The 15,169-nt window shown below is 43.8% G+C and overlaps 1 protein-coding gene across 3 annotated transcripts in view; it reads left to right on the forward strand.

Moving 5' to 3' along the window:
• The window catches only part of kif26ab (kinesin family member 26Ab), a 65,370-nt gene that overhangs the window by 18,174 nt on the left and 32,027 nt on the right, over positions 1–15,169 (forward strand). For 2 of the 3 annotated variants that reach the window (XM_034222130.1, XM_034222131.1), the window contains exons 3-4: positions 7,270–7,740; positions 13,052–13,245. In XM_034222130.1, the coding sequence (XP_034078021.1) occupies positions 7,270–7,740; positions 13,052–13,245 (665 nt within the window). Of the gene's footprint in view, positions 1–808; positions 948–7,269; positions 7,741–13,051; positions 13,246–15,169 lie in introns of those variants that run through there. The other variant, XM_034222132.1, reaches the window with a different exon arrangement.

Here is a 15,169-nt window from a genome sequence, read left to right on the forward strand (position 1 = left end):
AGGGGCTTGTTTTCTTTATGTGTGTGAGTGAACAGGAAAAGGTAATTAACTGGCCAAGTGGCGAAAGGCTGGAGTGATGGATGGCTGTGATGTAAAGAGACACACACACACACACACACACACACACACACACACACACACACACACACACACACACACACACACACACACACACACACACACACACACACACGCACACGCACGTTCCAACTATTCTTCCCTCTAGTGTGAAAGCCATGCTTTAGTAAACCTTTTATGTAATTGCACTTTTATAAAACCATGTATGTGAGTCTGCCGTCAGTGAGAGGAGCCACAAGCACTCCCATCCTGATAAATGGGACGACCATATGGAGTGATGACACGTCATTATGTGAGGTCATTAATGGTTGCAGGGCGGTTTGGCAAAAGACTCATGAGTGATTACAACTGACTCTATCTATGTTTAACCTGAGGGTCAGCAGGATCTATGGCCTTTTTTTTTTTTTGATGGACAGCAACATCTGTTTTTATGGATGACAGGAGAAGCTGCAGGCTGCACTATAGTGTACAATGACCCGTGTGACAGTGCTAGTCAGCCCAAAACAAAGCGACATGTCACACTAGATCTTATCAAGATATTCTGATAAAAAGGCCAACATTTTGTGTATTTTGTAGTAGATCTTGTGTGCTCATTCTAATGGGGTTTTGCTCAACCCTGTAATCGTTTATCAGAGGATGTGTCACTGTGATATTCTGGACAGGTGGGCATGTGTTGAAAGTGTCACTGAGCCTATTTACATTTTCTGTCAGCAGTTCTCTGACAGTTAAAGGGGGATAGGGCTAAATCACACTGGGCAGACAGACTGACGTCTTTGTGAGCTCCTCATAAACAGATGTGTAAAGCAAGGAGTTGGCTGTTCATTTAAGGGAATACTGATGCAAGAATCTGATGCACTTCATTAAACAAGGTAATCTAAAATCTAACAGCAGGAAGTTTGTTCAATGTAATGTTTTGTTAACTTTTTAAGTGAGCAGTTTGTCTTCAGGATAGTTTCAAAATATGGTAATGCCATGTTATCTCTCTAGGAACAATGTATTGCAAAGTTAGAAGTGAACATTATTTTTATTGTATAACAATTATTCAGTATACGCCAATAAGTGCTTGTTTTTTGTGTTTCATTGTGTTAAAACGAGGATCAGTTTGAGATCAGACCCCTAAAAAAAGAGTAGAATCCATTTTGCGACCATATCTCTCACAGAAGCTTAAATTCAGATAATGAGATGAGACTCAAAATGTAGTCTGACTCAGACAAAAGCCTAATTTCATATCATAAATGCAGGAAAAGCAGGAGAGCTATTTCATTATTATTTGATGGAATCTCATTGTGCTCGAATGCAAAACCCTAAGAGTGACAGAAAAATGGATAAATGTTTCACACAGCCACAGAGGGTGAATGAATTCATTATCATAGTGCTGCTGTGTGCTTTATGTCTGCGGCGGTATTATCAGGTAGGTGATGACAGCGTTGCTGCAGATACCGCTGCTTTGTTTGCAGGAAAGTCTTATTACAGATTTGTTTAATCTTGTCAAGTCAGCAAACAGGGACAGACATCTGTTTCATGTGATTTGGTTAGATGCCCCATTTTGTGTTCTACCAAAGGCATTCCCGCAGAGTTAAATAGCATGCTAGTGTGACATCCTGAGTCATTGTCTTCTTTGCCTCCGAGCAGGGAGTGGTTAAATTTAATGGTCTGTATCCCAGATCTGCTGCTGCACTAAAAGCTCCACCTGATATCTAATCACAGTCACAGGCCTTCCAGCTCTGCCCTCTTTTAGGGGATCCGGGTCGAGGCGGTGGGCTTTAAGATGGAGGTGGTGGGAGTAGTTGAGAAAGAGCAGGGGGCAGAGAGGGATTACACCACTGGATGTGTTGCTTTCATCCTGGGAATGTAATCTGCCGTAATGCCCTGCACTCACCCGGGGCAGCTGTGCTCATTTTTCTCCTGACTCCTGACTACCTGTGGGAAAGCAGGCCTGCTGGAAGCTCTCATCCTCACCCCGGGATCTGGACTGGGCTCCTGCGGTTTATTGGGGGGGGGGGGCAATCCCTTCGAGACTTATAGAGACGGTGTGTGGTTAGGGTCAACACTGTCTCAGGCCAAGTCAACATAGATGGCTCGGTCGCATCCTCACAGGGAAGCAGAGAAGGGGAAAGTCAGGAGTTGAAAGGGCATTCGATTCGGCAGCTGCTGTGTGGTCTTCACTTTACAAGAAATGCAGTCATAGGAAGTACTGAGGAGTTGTAATGTGTAAACAGGACTGGTGTTGGTGAGAACAAAGTTTATTGATGAGGACAGATATAAAGCAGCGAGGTGTACTGACTCTTATGGAGGAATGTTTCCATGCGGGTAAGTTATGAAAAAGAAACCTGGAAAGGAGCAGGAAGGAATGAAAGACTGAGCAATTTAATCTCAAAGTCAACTTCCTGAACAGTTACAGAGAAGGAACACACAGGATGGAGAAATAGTCAAAGTACTGGACCTTTTCTGGCAAATTGCACTATGACTGATGTTGGAAATGAGAAAATAAATCAAATTCAGCTAGGATGCAACAGAAACTGAAAAACAGTTCAGATAAGATCTGACAGGCTGCCGGCTCCAGTATGTCAGAACTTTTCTCATCACAGATGCACATTTATACAATTTTGTTTCATTTCTCTTTCTGCCAATGCTGCTGTGGGTCACAGTGAGCTTTCATGTCTGGGTAATATCTGTTGAGCTCAACTGGAATAGAAAATCTGGTTTCTCAGGGTATTTTACTTTCAATGGAGCGTGCCTAAAAGTCTCTTGGCTAGTGTGGCGCCTCATGCATTTCAAATCACTATGACCTTCCCCTTGATTTAAGTCAGCTTGCTATATCTGGCCTGGCGCTCCACAACAGAGGTACATCAGACTCTGAATCAGAAACAGTCAGAAGGCAGGTTCACTTTGTCTGGTTAGAGAAAAGGTGGACTGAAGAGTAGAGGTAAATGAGGTGTGATTGGAGAAAAAATCCTACAGTACGTGTGACTTTGCCGGGTTTTGTGAGGAGACCTGGGAGGGGAAATCATGCACATCTCTCTCCCTGTCTCCTTATCCATACAGTAAGTGGTTACGGCTGAGCTTGTTCCCATCAGCCTCTGGGCATGGGCTGTCTGTGATGATACTCTCCATCAGCCCAGAGAGACAGTCAGTTAGTCGGTGGCTCTCCCTCCTGCTGCTGCTGCCCTGCTTTTCATCACTGTTAGTGTGAGGGACAGAGACAAACTTGGGTCTCTAAGGGCAGCAGAGGGCTCATTCCAGAGGCAGGGCTTTCTTTCCCCAGTGAGCTCGGCACACCTCCTTTCCATAATAAGGCCATGGCATCTGACTACATTCGTCCCTAGAGTTTAATAAAGATCAGTGCTGACAGGCAGTAGACCAACACAACCACCCACAAGCCTCCAGGCAGGGGCCACAAACCCAGCCCACCTCCTCCCACATGTCTTTCTCTCTCTGTCCTCTTATCCTCGCTCGTGCAGTTTGACTCTCTCTACGGATAGACCTCGGGTTGAAAACCAAAACCATCTCCCACTTGTACAGAACAATGGCCGAGGAGTCAGAGCTCTGAAGTAGCTCCACGCCTTTCGGGGAATGCTTTGAACATTTGGTTTGTGTTGATGCCGTGCATAACATGCTTCTCCCCAGTAGTGCTGCTCTTCACACCCACTTGTCAGTTATATATCATATGGATGATAAAAGAAACAATATGGCTTCAGGGGCTGGGTGTGATCCTGCATTATATGTTTCGTCTTCTCCACGTTATGCTGACGCAGATGCTCTTCAGCAGTTAGCCTGGTAGCAAAAATAAACAAAAGAGTAAACTACTTAACTTACAGTATAAGCAAGCTACAGCTGCAATGAGGAATTGACTAATCGCCCAACAGAAGAATAATTGCCAACTTTTTTGATAATCAATTAATCACGGAAGTAGTCTTTCATGCAAAAAATGCTGTTTCAGACTCAAATATGAAGGTTTCCTACTTATGTCTGGATTCTTTTTCATATTGAAGGCATTATCCATGGGCTTTGGACATATAAAGACATCCCCATGGACTTTAAGAAATCTATTCCACTTTACCTAACATGTTAATGACCAAATGATTAATCCATTAATCTTGAAAATTATTCGAAATTAAGTGGTAATAAAACAACGGTTAGTTGCAGCACTAGTTAGATCTCTATATAAGTATATCTTAACCTACATTCCCTGAGCGATGTTTAAGATTTCTACCATTCTTGATGTCTTTTTTTGATATCCACTTCTCCACCTCTCATGTGGCATATCAAGATTGATTCTGTGGCCTTGAGTTTCATCACACCCACATCATTCTCCTCCGCAACATCAACATCACTGTCCTCATCATGGGCGCCATCATTCTCATAAGCCCTGTGGCCCTGAACCTTTATTCACTCCGCTGGGCATAAAGCTCACAGACAGTTTTACAGGAGAAGCCCTGCTCTCTAACCTCCAGAATCCTAACTGAATAGCAGATGGCTCAGCTTTGTGTGTCTTTTTATTAGCTCTCCTAAATCAACACCTAACAATGCATGGAGAGAGAGAGAGAAATTGATTTCTTCCATCTACCAGTGCCCCGAGGTGGGTAAGGGGTGTTTGGAGGGTAAAGGGTGAGAGGTGATGGAAGGGCGGAGTTGACTGGTTTTGACTTTGCTCCAATTTCCTGTCCAGGAATAATATACATGAATCCAGACTAGACTGTGAAGATGGCAGCCAGAGGTGTTTTCTTTAGCTCCAATTTGTCATGGACTCTTTCATAGTATTTCAGCAGAACTGTCCTGTCTTGTGCTTAAAAATCCTGTCTGAGCGTGGAGATTGTTCACATGCCAGGATCTAGTTTCATTAGATACCTTCTTCTTCTTCTTTTTTTTTTTTTTTTAAAGCTCTGTCATATCCTGATCTTTTCTATTATAAGCTTCTTACATTTAAATCCATTCCTCGCTATAGCATCAATATTCACTTGATACCATACTGCACTTGATCTACTGTCAGCTCATCTTTCGTTGGGAGATTTATGGGATTTCCTACATCCTGAGTGTATTTCTATGTTGTGCATGTCCATGTGTCGAGCATGTAGCCAATAAAGTAAATCATTACCCAGAAGTATTCAGTGGACACCAGGCCAGCCGAGTTACAGTCCTCTACATGATTCTCCTTTAAAGGTCCCATGTCATGCTTTTCTGGTTATTACCCGTCCCCTTGTGTGTTATGTAGCTTTTTCTGCATGTAAACGGTCTGCAGAGTCACAAACCCTCAAAGTACACCCTGTAGCGAGTAAAACTCTAACACAGAAAATACCTGTCTATGCTGCCCCAGAACGCCTCGTTGGAGATTTTTCTTTTTCCATTGTTTATTTCTTGGGTATAGTGACGTATTTCGGGTATAGTGACGTTACATTACGTCCGCGGAGCCGTTACGTTTGGACCAATCCGCTCCAACAAGCCGTTTAGGACGGAGAGTGAATACACATACTATACAGAGATGCTGTATGAGAAACCAATGTGAGTTTGGAAAATTGCACAATATAAATCTATTTTAGTAGACCTCAACAATGGAATTATGATCAGTAGAAATGGCCATGGCATGGGACCTTTAAGTAAAGTGATGATATTGAGATTATCCTTATAATAGTATAAATCAGTGGATACCGCTTTCTGTCCATTTTTCAGAATAACGGAAATGTACAGATTACATGTGTCCATTTTCTGTAAGGCGTGATCAAGCTATTAATGCTGATCATGTTTGCAGAGAAAGGTCGTCTAAAAGTCTCCGTATTGAGCTGCTTTCATGGCGAGGAGATTTAGAGTTCCCTAGCCTGCCTCTTTGGTCTCTATGTCTATTGGGTTAGCTGTATTAAGTGGCACTGCATTAAGGGAGAGGATTGCTGTTTCCCTGCTGCCTCACTCCTCCTGATCACCTCGGAGGTTCCACGGAGCAAAGGCCTCATAAACATTTATGTATGTGCTGTGGGCTCCTGTCTTAGGCCACGACTCCGCTGGGCAGAAGCCCACCGCCCCTTTATGCCTCTTAAGAGACTGTTTGTTTGTGTGTGTGTGTTTGTGTTGGTGTGAGTGTTTGTTTGCCTAAAACACAGAGAAAGTTATGTTCCTATGTTCCTCCCTCACTTAGGATTTGAATAGTTCATTGATAGCTCTGGGTGCCTCAAGCTTCCTGGTGGAGGTGGTTATTTTCACATTTGGTAGCTTATCATGTGTTTTCACGCTGGGACACTTATCGTATGTAAATTGTATGGCTTTGGGCACTACAATCCCCTCAGCTGTTGTTTTCCTTTTGTCAGTTCTCCCAAGCAGAGCTGGACACCCTAGGGAGCCTTCGCAGAGAAAAAGTAAAAGAACAAAACTCCACTGGACATCATCACTAAAGCAGTAATAAGCTGAAATATGCTAGGCTAGGCCCCTCTTACATATCTTGCTTGTTGTTGTTTTTTTGTCAGGAATGTCTCTGTGGGATCTTCAAGTAATCCCTTCCGAGCGTTATTTCAGAGTCTCCTCTCGTTTGGTTTGTTTGGTCTCAGCTTCCCGGCACACAATGTGAAATAAGCACATGCCTGATCAGCAGTCTTTAGTTGCATGCAGGCAAAGCATCTCTGTCTAAACAAACAACCATCCCTAAACAAAAAGGAAGTGGTTAAAGCAGGGGTGTGAGGGTCCCAAGAGGCCGTTAAGGACCACACTGCCAGCAGACCACTGCCGAGCTTGGAAAATATGAACAACATGCAGGAAATCCTTTGAAAAGAAATTATAGTGATTAGTGATTAGATAGTGAGAGAAACGGCCCGTCCACACTACAGCTTCAAAAAAAGCTTGGAGCTGGGCGTGTCTGAAGCTCGACCAACAACCAATCACATGAATCTCCCGCCCCTGACACACAAGCAGCGGTTTGATTGGCTAGAGCTTGTACTGGCATATGATTTGATTGGCTGACGCTTCCACCGAAAGCTTCAGAAGCTTCAAAAGTTGAACATTGCTCAACTTTTGCAGCCTGAAACACCAGGAAAGCTCCGCTCTGCTTCCCACAATGCAGTTCGGCGAAAAGTGACGTCACCCCATTCAAAGTGAATGGGCAGACGCATTGGAAACCGTTTTTGAAGCTGTCGAAGCTGTAGTGTGGACGGGCCGTTAAGCTTGCTAGAGTTGTGTTAAAGGCCCTCTCTGTGTCTGTTTTCTCTGCAGGACCCTGGATATGCATCCTTCCTGTTCGAGCAGCTCCAAAGACCCGGGAGCCATGAAGCTGTCAGCTGTTGCCAGGTGTGCTCCACCCCTCTCCACCAACTGAAGCAGGAGGCCTTGCAGACGCTCCACGCTCCCACCCTCACCCTCAGCTCAGACATGGCAGCGCTGCCAACTAAATCCTTTTTACCACAGCCTGCTAGATACACTGTGTCCTCCAGTGTCCATGCTAAACAGCTGTCTAAAGGACAACCAGCTGCCCACTCTGTCCTGCCCTTGGGGGAGCGGCACAGGGTACCAGGCTGGTCGCAGAGCCCCTCCGTCACCTCAGGGCCGAAGACAAGCGTCCAGGTGACGGTGGCAGGAGGGCAGATCAGTGGATCCGTGGGCTCCGTCACCATTCAGGCACAGCAGTACCTCGAGGGCGTGTGGAGCGTCTCCAGGGTCAACAACTACGTCCCTCAGCCTAAACCGGTATGTCTTCAATGTTACCTTTGCAATTTTATATAAAATCTCATGCATTTTAATTGTTTAAAATTAGAAAAATTAGGAGTGCAACAGCACCAATTGAAGACGATGAACAGTTAGGATGTGGCAATATCCATTTACAGTGGATCTGGATAAAAAACACTCACAATAAATTGATCAAGGTCAATTTCGGTTATCAGGATTATCATTAATTTCCTCACAAGTTATTTGAAAAAGCTGTCCAGGTTGCTCTTACAGAGAAGTGAAAATCGCCCACAAGAAAGAAAAGGAAAATGTTTTTAATTATTGATCTTTTTTTAAGCAGCGGGGCTTATGATTTATTCATTGTTTAAAATGGATTGTATCGCACTAAAAACGATGTTCACTAAAAAGAGGCGTGTCCTATCAGTGATGCAATATGCATTTTAGTTTTTTTAACAAACGTAATTGTGACATTAGATTTTAGGGCCATAAGACCATCATACACTTTGACAGTAATTAATAAAAAAGATGAAGGAGACATTTGAGGACAAATGCAATCCTGACAAAAAGTGATAATTTATATTACAAATAACCAAACCAAATCTGAAAGAAAATAACGGAACATTTTGATAAAGTACATTTAATGTCATATTGTTCATCAGACTGCATTTCAGACCTTTAAAAGCCCTGCAGAGGATTGGTGAGTCAAAGCTCTACAGGAGAGCTGACCTCTCATTCCTCAGTAGTCAAGGAGTCTGAGTGATCTGAGGTCAGAGGTCATCACAACACTAATCTGCCGACCTTCTCCTCAAGGGCATTTTAAATGACCACCCCAAAGCCTCACCATAACTCGTCTGTTTTTCGTTTGATGTCTAAGGGACTTGGAATGATCCGGAGTTTTGCCCTTGGTGTCATGGGATCATGCTGTACCTTGTTTACAACTAGAGATGATGTATTTTCACATTAACATAAGCTTTATGTGTAAACAGGGAATTTTAGCGCCTTAGAGCACATTTCTGGCTGGTGATATGTAACTTTTTCCTGATGTGTCTTTCCCTATCTTAAAAAATCTTTCACTTCCCGAGGTGTGCAGATCAAACAGCATGCGCTCACATTGTCTGTTTCTTGCACCATAATTCCCTTCATAAATGTAAACTGTAATTCTGCCATTTGTTCTGTGGATAACTGCAGCCTGTTACAAGTCTTGGCAGTGTTATTTATTTCTGCTTGACAATTGAAGACAGATTTTCACTCCTCCCGTTTATGTCAACAAATGCCTTTAGAAATGGTTTATGGGAGGCCATCAAAAGCTTTTAACTGCATGTACGCAATCTAGGGAAAATCAAACAGCCTGGCACAGAAGGGAGAGGCTGCCTTGTGTTCTCCATCTATGTGTCTAAAAAGCAATTAGTGGCCCTTAGAGATTGGATGAGTTCATCAATGGTTCAGGCCCTGCTTGGACAGAAAAAAATGTCCCTTCAGGACATAAAGTTACAAACACAGCAGAAATGGGTGTTATTTTCTCCAGCTAGTTTATTTTCATTAAAACCACAAGGATGCCAAAAGGCACAAGCTTCAATTCATGATTCCCTCTTAGTCTCTCTGTGGGGAAAGCATGTGGTGGTGTTCAGGCAAAGAAGCAGATATGGACTTTGTGTGTGTTGGACAGAAATCCTCTCAACCAGGGAGCCTGGGGCATCCCATGCAAAGCCCATTATAGGGCACCTTGAATCTCCCATTTGAGAAAAGGCTCTGGTTAACATCTGGAATGATGTTTGTGGTCGTAGGAATTGAAACTATCTGGCTGCCTCTTTGTAATTGACTGACACTGGTTCATATGTGTAGCTGCCTTGAATTGAGAAAATGGCACCCAAATGTGCCTTTCTGAGAACCAAAGAGACTTAGATAGGCTCCAGCTTCACAATTGCTAAATACATTTCTGGTGTTACTGGCTGATGGAATGAAGACATTGAATGTGTTGTTATGCTACCATTCAAAACAAGAAATCAATTGAACCAAATCTGCAATTCTCTCTTTTACACCATAAAATCCACAGTCACTTGTGTGATAATCTACAAAGAGAGTGCTTTTGACCCGTGAGAGTTTCCGTTATTGACCCACTGGTTGCCTGCTGCAGTGGTTGGCTCCATTGCCACCAATTTGAAGCCCAATGGATGATCTTGGCTGCTGTTTCTTTGGCGCAGCTGTGCCCGCATGGCAACGTACCACAGAAAGCTTTGATGACAAGAGTAGAAAAGGACACAGGAAGGAAAGGGAAAGAACATTCTTGCCAACTTAAGAAACCATATTTAGAAAAATGGAACTAGATTGGTGAGTTCTGCCCAGAGAGAGTTCAGGGTGTTTTATTTAAGTACTTTTCTCACATGATAGTATCGCTATAAGTCAATTCTCACCTCAGTTGCACTCTGTAGGTTACAGAGGCCAGCCAAGCACGACAGCCAGATTACCACAAGGCCTATTTCACTCCGCAGTAACCGTCTGTTGACCGCTGGGATCAAAGGTCACAGGGGAGTCCTGGTACTCTCAGCATCGAGGGAGAAGATGGTCTCCTGATAGGGTGCTGGCCTACAATGCTACCTTCAGACTTCACAGCTAGGGCTCCACTGAACTTTTTTTCCCCTTTAAACTCTCTCCATTATGTTCAAAACTCTCTCGCTTTGTCTCTTTCCCCCCCTCTTTTGTCTGCCTATTCCTTCTAGTGGCAAGCCAAGGCAAGAAGATCAGGGAGGGCTGGGGGTTAAAGGGTGGAAGGCCAGCTCATGACTGGCTCTCGGTACAAATGGGCGAGCACACATGGCTCCACTGACACGGCCTAATTACCTGACCAGGGGATAGATTGTTCTTTTCAGCCAGAATCAGTGCCAGTGCAGGTCCAAGGCTACAGACAGCAGCTTGGCTGAGGGGCTTAAGTCCCCATTTTTTAATACCATGGGGAATACTCTTTGATAGGAACTGTGATGAGCTCCAGTGTGTGTCTGTGCGTGTGTGTGAACCTATATGTGTGTGTTTATAGTTTATAAATTTTTAGCCTGCACCCCATCTACAAACAGCTGTCCCTGTGTGCTCCTGAAAATGTGCCGCCTCTTGACCGACTCAATCAGTGACAGATTTGATGAGCTACACACATCAGCTTCCTGTACGGCTGCGTGTGAAGTACTCTAGTCTTTCGTGCCAGAGTGTAATGGGAGTTCCTAACCTGTCATCGACACCAGCATGGTGTGAGGCTTTCCGCTCTGGCGTCTGCGTGAGGATCTGTATTTGGCTCATTTCAGTTTGTGTTTTCTGTGGTGTACTTTCCAAGTCATAACTTCACATACCACAGCTTGATATCAGACTTAACCTCCATGATGATGTCTCAGGAGAGCAAAGCCAGACCTCTAAAACAAAGCAGTGATTCTTAACACTGATAACAAGCTCAAAGGGAAGACATGGGAAAGTGGGAATGCATGGAGAAAATGCTTTGCAGGACCATCATTTGACAAATGGTCAGTGAAGCTTTTCTGGGAAAAGATAATGCCTGTGCTTTAATATAGTAACAGATTGTACTGAATGTAAAGCTAACACTCTGCAGAGCAATAGCCAAGCCTCTTATGTGAATGCCAGAATGTGAGTATGTCCTCACATCCTGATGTATAGCATTCAAATGTCAGGCTTGGCATATAAATAGTGCGGCTGTCAGCCCGTGTTGACAAATGGCAGATAATAGATGGCCAGACACTTTATAATAAAAAAAGATTTAATTTTAGGTGCCAAGCATGAATCCAGGGCAAACAGTGAGGTAAATATGCAGAGGCCCTGAACTGTGTTTATAATACATCTGCTGTCAAATGGCACTGAGGCTCCAGTGCTGCGTTGTGCTCAATACAAGGTCGTTGCTGATTACACAATGTTCATGTGTCAGTGTTATAAATGTTTTTAGGAAAACTTTGGCCATTATTTATTTAATTTCGGATGCTGAAAAACTGCAGAACTGGTTCTTGTCAGCTGCTATTGATCATTGTCTCGCAGGATAAACTAGCGGCTCCGGTGAGGATTAACCTTTTGTCAGTATGGTGACTCCAGCTGAAGCGCAGTCACAGAGTTGGATTTCGGCTTGTATAATTAGGTCTCTGCACTCCTTCAGCTGGACTGCAGCAATCAGTGATCCTCTGCAGGCTCCAGAGCTCCAGCCAAACCTGTATGCTTCATCTCCACTGAGCTAAGAGGGCTAGAAGGCTTAGTGTATGACTGACTTCTAATGGTGTGGTTTTAAATCATTATCAGCCATATTCACTTTTAACTAACTATGAAAAAGCTCTATCACCATTAAAGAATGATCATCTTGACTTGAATTGCCTTTTCTGTTTACATCAAAGAGCAGAGTAAATTAAAAGTGTACCAACATTTTTTATGACTTTCCGAGTTTTGGTTTCGAATTGATTTGGCATTTACGGGAATTCTCCCAGTTGGAACTTTCTTTCAAATGATTAATACGCCACATGTTTTTAGCACAATGCATGCTAGTGAAACAAGTGAAACTTAGTTTGAGAATCCACCCAGTAATTTGGATTGGCTACAAACATTTAATGGCCATGTTACACCTGTCTACCCAGTTTCATGAATCTGGGCTTGGGAGTTTTTTAATAATCCTGCGCAATGACAAACGGACAAACCGAGCAAATAAACATAACTTCCTTGGCCAAGGAAATTAAAATGAAGATTTACAGGTGATCGAACCAGTGTGTCTGTCTTTAGTGACCAGAGGCCAAGGTCTGAAACAAATGCAGCTCACCTCTGTTCACCCTTCAACCAACAAGCTTCCAGGGCAGGGTGTGCCCACGCAGGCACAGTTTCCATACCTCGTAAACATTTAGAGAACAAACGTCATTACTCAAATTGTTGTTGATGTCATTTATTCCCATAGAAACTCATCCTTAAATAGTTTAAGTATAACTCAACCTATTGGACGACATTGCTGATGAGTGAAGGTCCAAATTAGCCGTGGAGGTATAGATATAATCGGGAGTAGAGTGAAGTGAATCGCTTGTGATTTAATTACTAATTAAATGTGGGTTATCACTTAATTACAGTAGGCTACAGCCAGAGCAACCTCAAGAGTGTTGCCAGAATCAATGAATGGTGCAGCATCCTTGCTGTTCTGCAGGGAGCTCTCTGCTGTGGATACTGCTGACTCCCGCTAACCAGTGCTGGCTGCAGCAGCTGCCTGTCCATCTGTGGCACAGGGGGAGTAAATGGGGTGGAAGGAAGGTGGGCAGGAGCAGTACAACTTGTAAGTGATGGTTGTGGTCTTATCCCTGTATCTGTGTGTCAACAGGTTCAGGGTTTGATGAGAGAAGCAGACAGGGATGTCTCAGCTGCGGAGGCCTCTGATTCCACCATGACCACCAGCAGCAGCAGCACCTTGACTTCCTGCCGGCTGAGGAACTCCAGCCAACCGGGACTCCCAGCAACCGTCACCGGACCCTCCCCCTCTGCTTCCTCCTCTGCAGCAGCCTCCTTCTTCATTAGGTAAGCGCCTTTCTCATCCGTCCTGTCAAATCACACCACGGTTGAGCCTGTCAAAACGTTCAGAGATTAGATTGATGTGCCGTGGTGCTAAATGAAGTGTTTAGTGTTTGTGTACGTACACACCTGCATGAATTCAGGCTTAAGTGTGTGTGTGCGTGTGTGTGTTTACAAAAGGAAAGCTGAATAGGAGATGTGCACAGACTTGCCTTCCAATGTCTGTCGAAGGCAGTGGTTCATGGTGTTCCCTGTGGGGCACATATTCTATGGAGATGTTGTTTTTGCCATGGTAGAATTATAGCATTGCCCTGAGATACGCACCATCATGGGACTAAATGAACCTTTAGTTACAGGCATCACTGCCCGTGAATGGAAAACAGAATTACATAATTTGATATGAAGAGGGGGTGCCTCACGAAAGGGGCTTACGTTAAAGCCAAGTATTATCCTGAGGTATTTTATGTTTAGTTATTCTTTGTTTCGCTTCTTCGACTTTAAAATGGCTTTTCAGGATTTGCAGCTTTGCAGGACCATTATTTTGTGAAACCATTTGGTCCCATGTTTTTCAGGCTAAGCAAGGATTTTTCAGCACTGCTTGGCTCTGATGTTGTTGTTGCCCCGGAGAATACTTCACCCTCTCCAGGCGGGTGCAATGTGCTATATTGTCATTGATAGATTCCCTGGCAGGCTGGTCAGTGCATACCTTCCCTGCTTCTTCTCTCCAAGGAATGCTACACCATAATGAATGCTTGCAAATGGGAAGCTGGCTAAGGATGATGCATAGGACTATTGAAGCTCTGCACCACAGGAGGTGAAGGGACTTGTGGAGTGTGACAGGATGCCCATGGGGGAACACTGTGGGGCTCAGTTTTTCTGCAAGCACCCCAAATGGATTTTGTCTTGCCAGCGTTCACAGGGTCAGAGTATATCAGTGGGTCCATGAGGCCTATCCTTTGACTAATGGGGACATTCCTACCCATTCCAGATCCTCCACTAAATATGCAACTTCCTGTTCACACCACTTCCTGTCACAACATCTATGTAGACATCTGCTAGACGGGGTTAATTCCTGACATTGATTTATTAGTTCTCATGTTTTCTTTGGACCTGAGCTCAAAAGATTAGCGTATAAAGCTCAGTGCAGGGGGGAAAAAAGGGAGGTGGACTTGTTTTTTCCCTTGCAGCAGGTCCTGGTGGGGCAGAGTGGGTGGAGGTGGAAGCGCAGTAAACGGTTCCACCTTTTATTTCATCCCAAAGATAATTTGCTGCCAAGAATGTGGTGTTTTGCTTGGCCCAGAAAACATAATGACGGCTTCAAACCGCATCACATTCCGCTATTACAGTAAAGTAAAGGGTGCTGGAGATGCACTGCGCTTGATTTGAAGCTCACACCCGTTTCCTGACCCTCCCCAGCTGCCTGCAACAGGAATATCATCATCACCATCATCATCCTTTTGTTGTCTTCATTTCGTCTTCTTGTATACCGCTGCTGATTGAAATGTGAATCCCTAAAAGTCTAAATAAATTGAGTCAATCAACAGACTTTTCTTGTTTTGAGAAAAAAAAAACTTAGTGTTTTGGACTTAATTGAAAACTCATATCTGATTAGTATTCCTCTTTGTTCACAAAATATACAATTAGTGGTATGCATGTGTAAATCCTGAGAGCCCAGGAAGTAGGAGCGGAATAACCAAACAGCAGTTTCTACCCCAATGGAGGAGAGAGAGCTCCTCAGACACTTGTCTGACATTCACTAACACCGTTCCACTCAGAGATGACATTTTAATTAGAATGCAATTAGCGAGTCTAACTGCTTTAGCAAGTCTGCTGCTGAGAGAAAAGAAGAGCATGGTGAACAATAGCGATTCAAAGTTTACATTTTTCATTGCAAAAATAAGTCAACCGTTCAACGGGGCAAAAAAAGCTT

Source organism: Gymnodraco acuticeps, unplaced genomic scaffold (genome assembly GCF_902827175.1).
Source record: "Gymnodraco acuticeps unplaced genomic scaffold, fGymAcu1.1, whole genome shotgun sequence".
Taxonomy (NCBI): Eukaryota; Metazoa; Chordata; class Actinopteri; order Perciformes; family Bathydraconidae; genus Gymnodraco; species Gymnodraco acuticeps.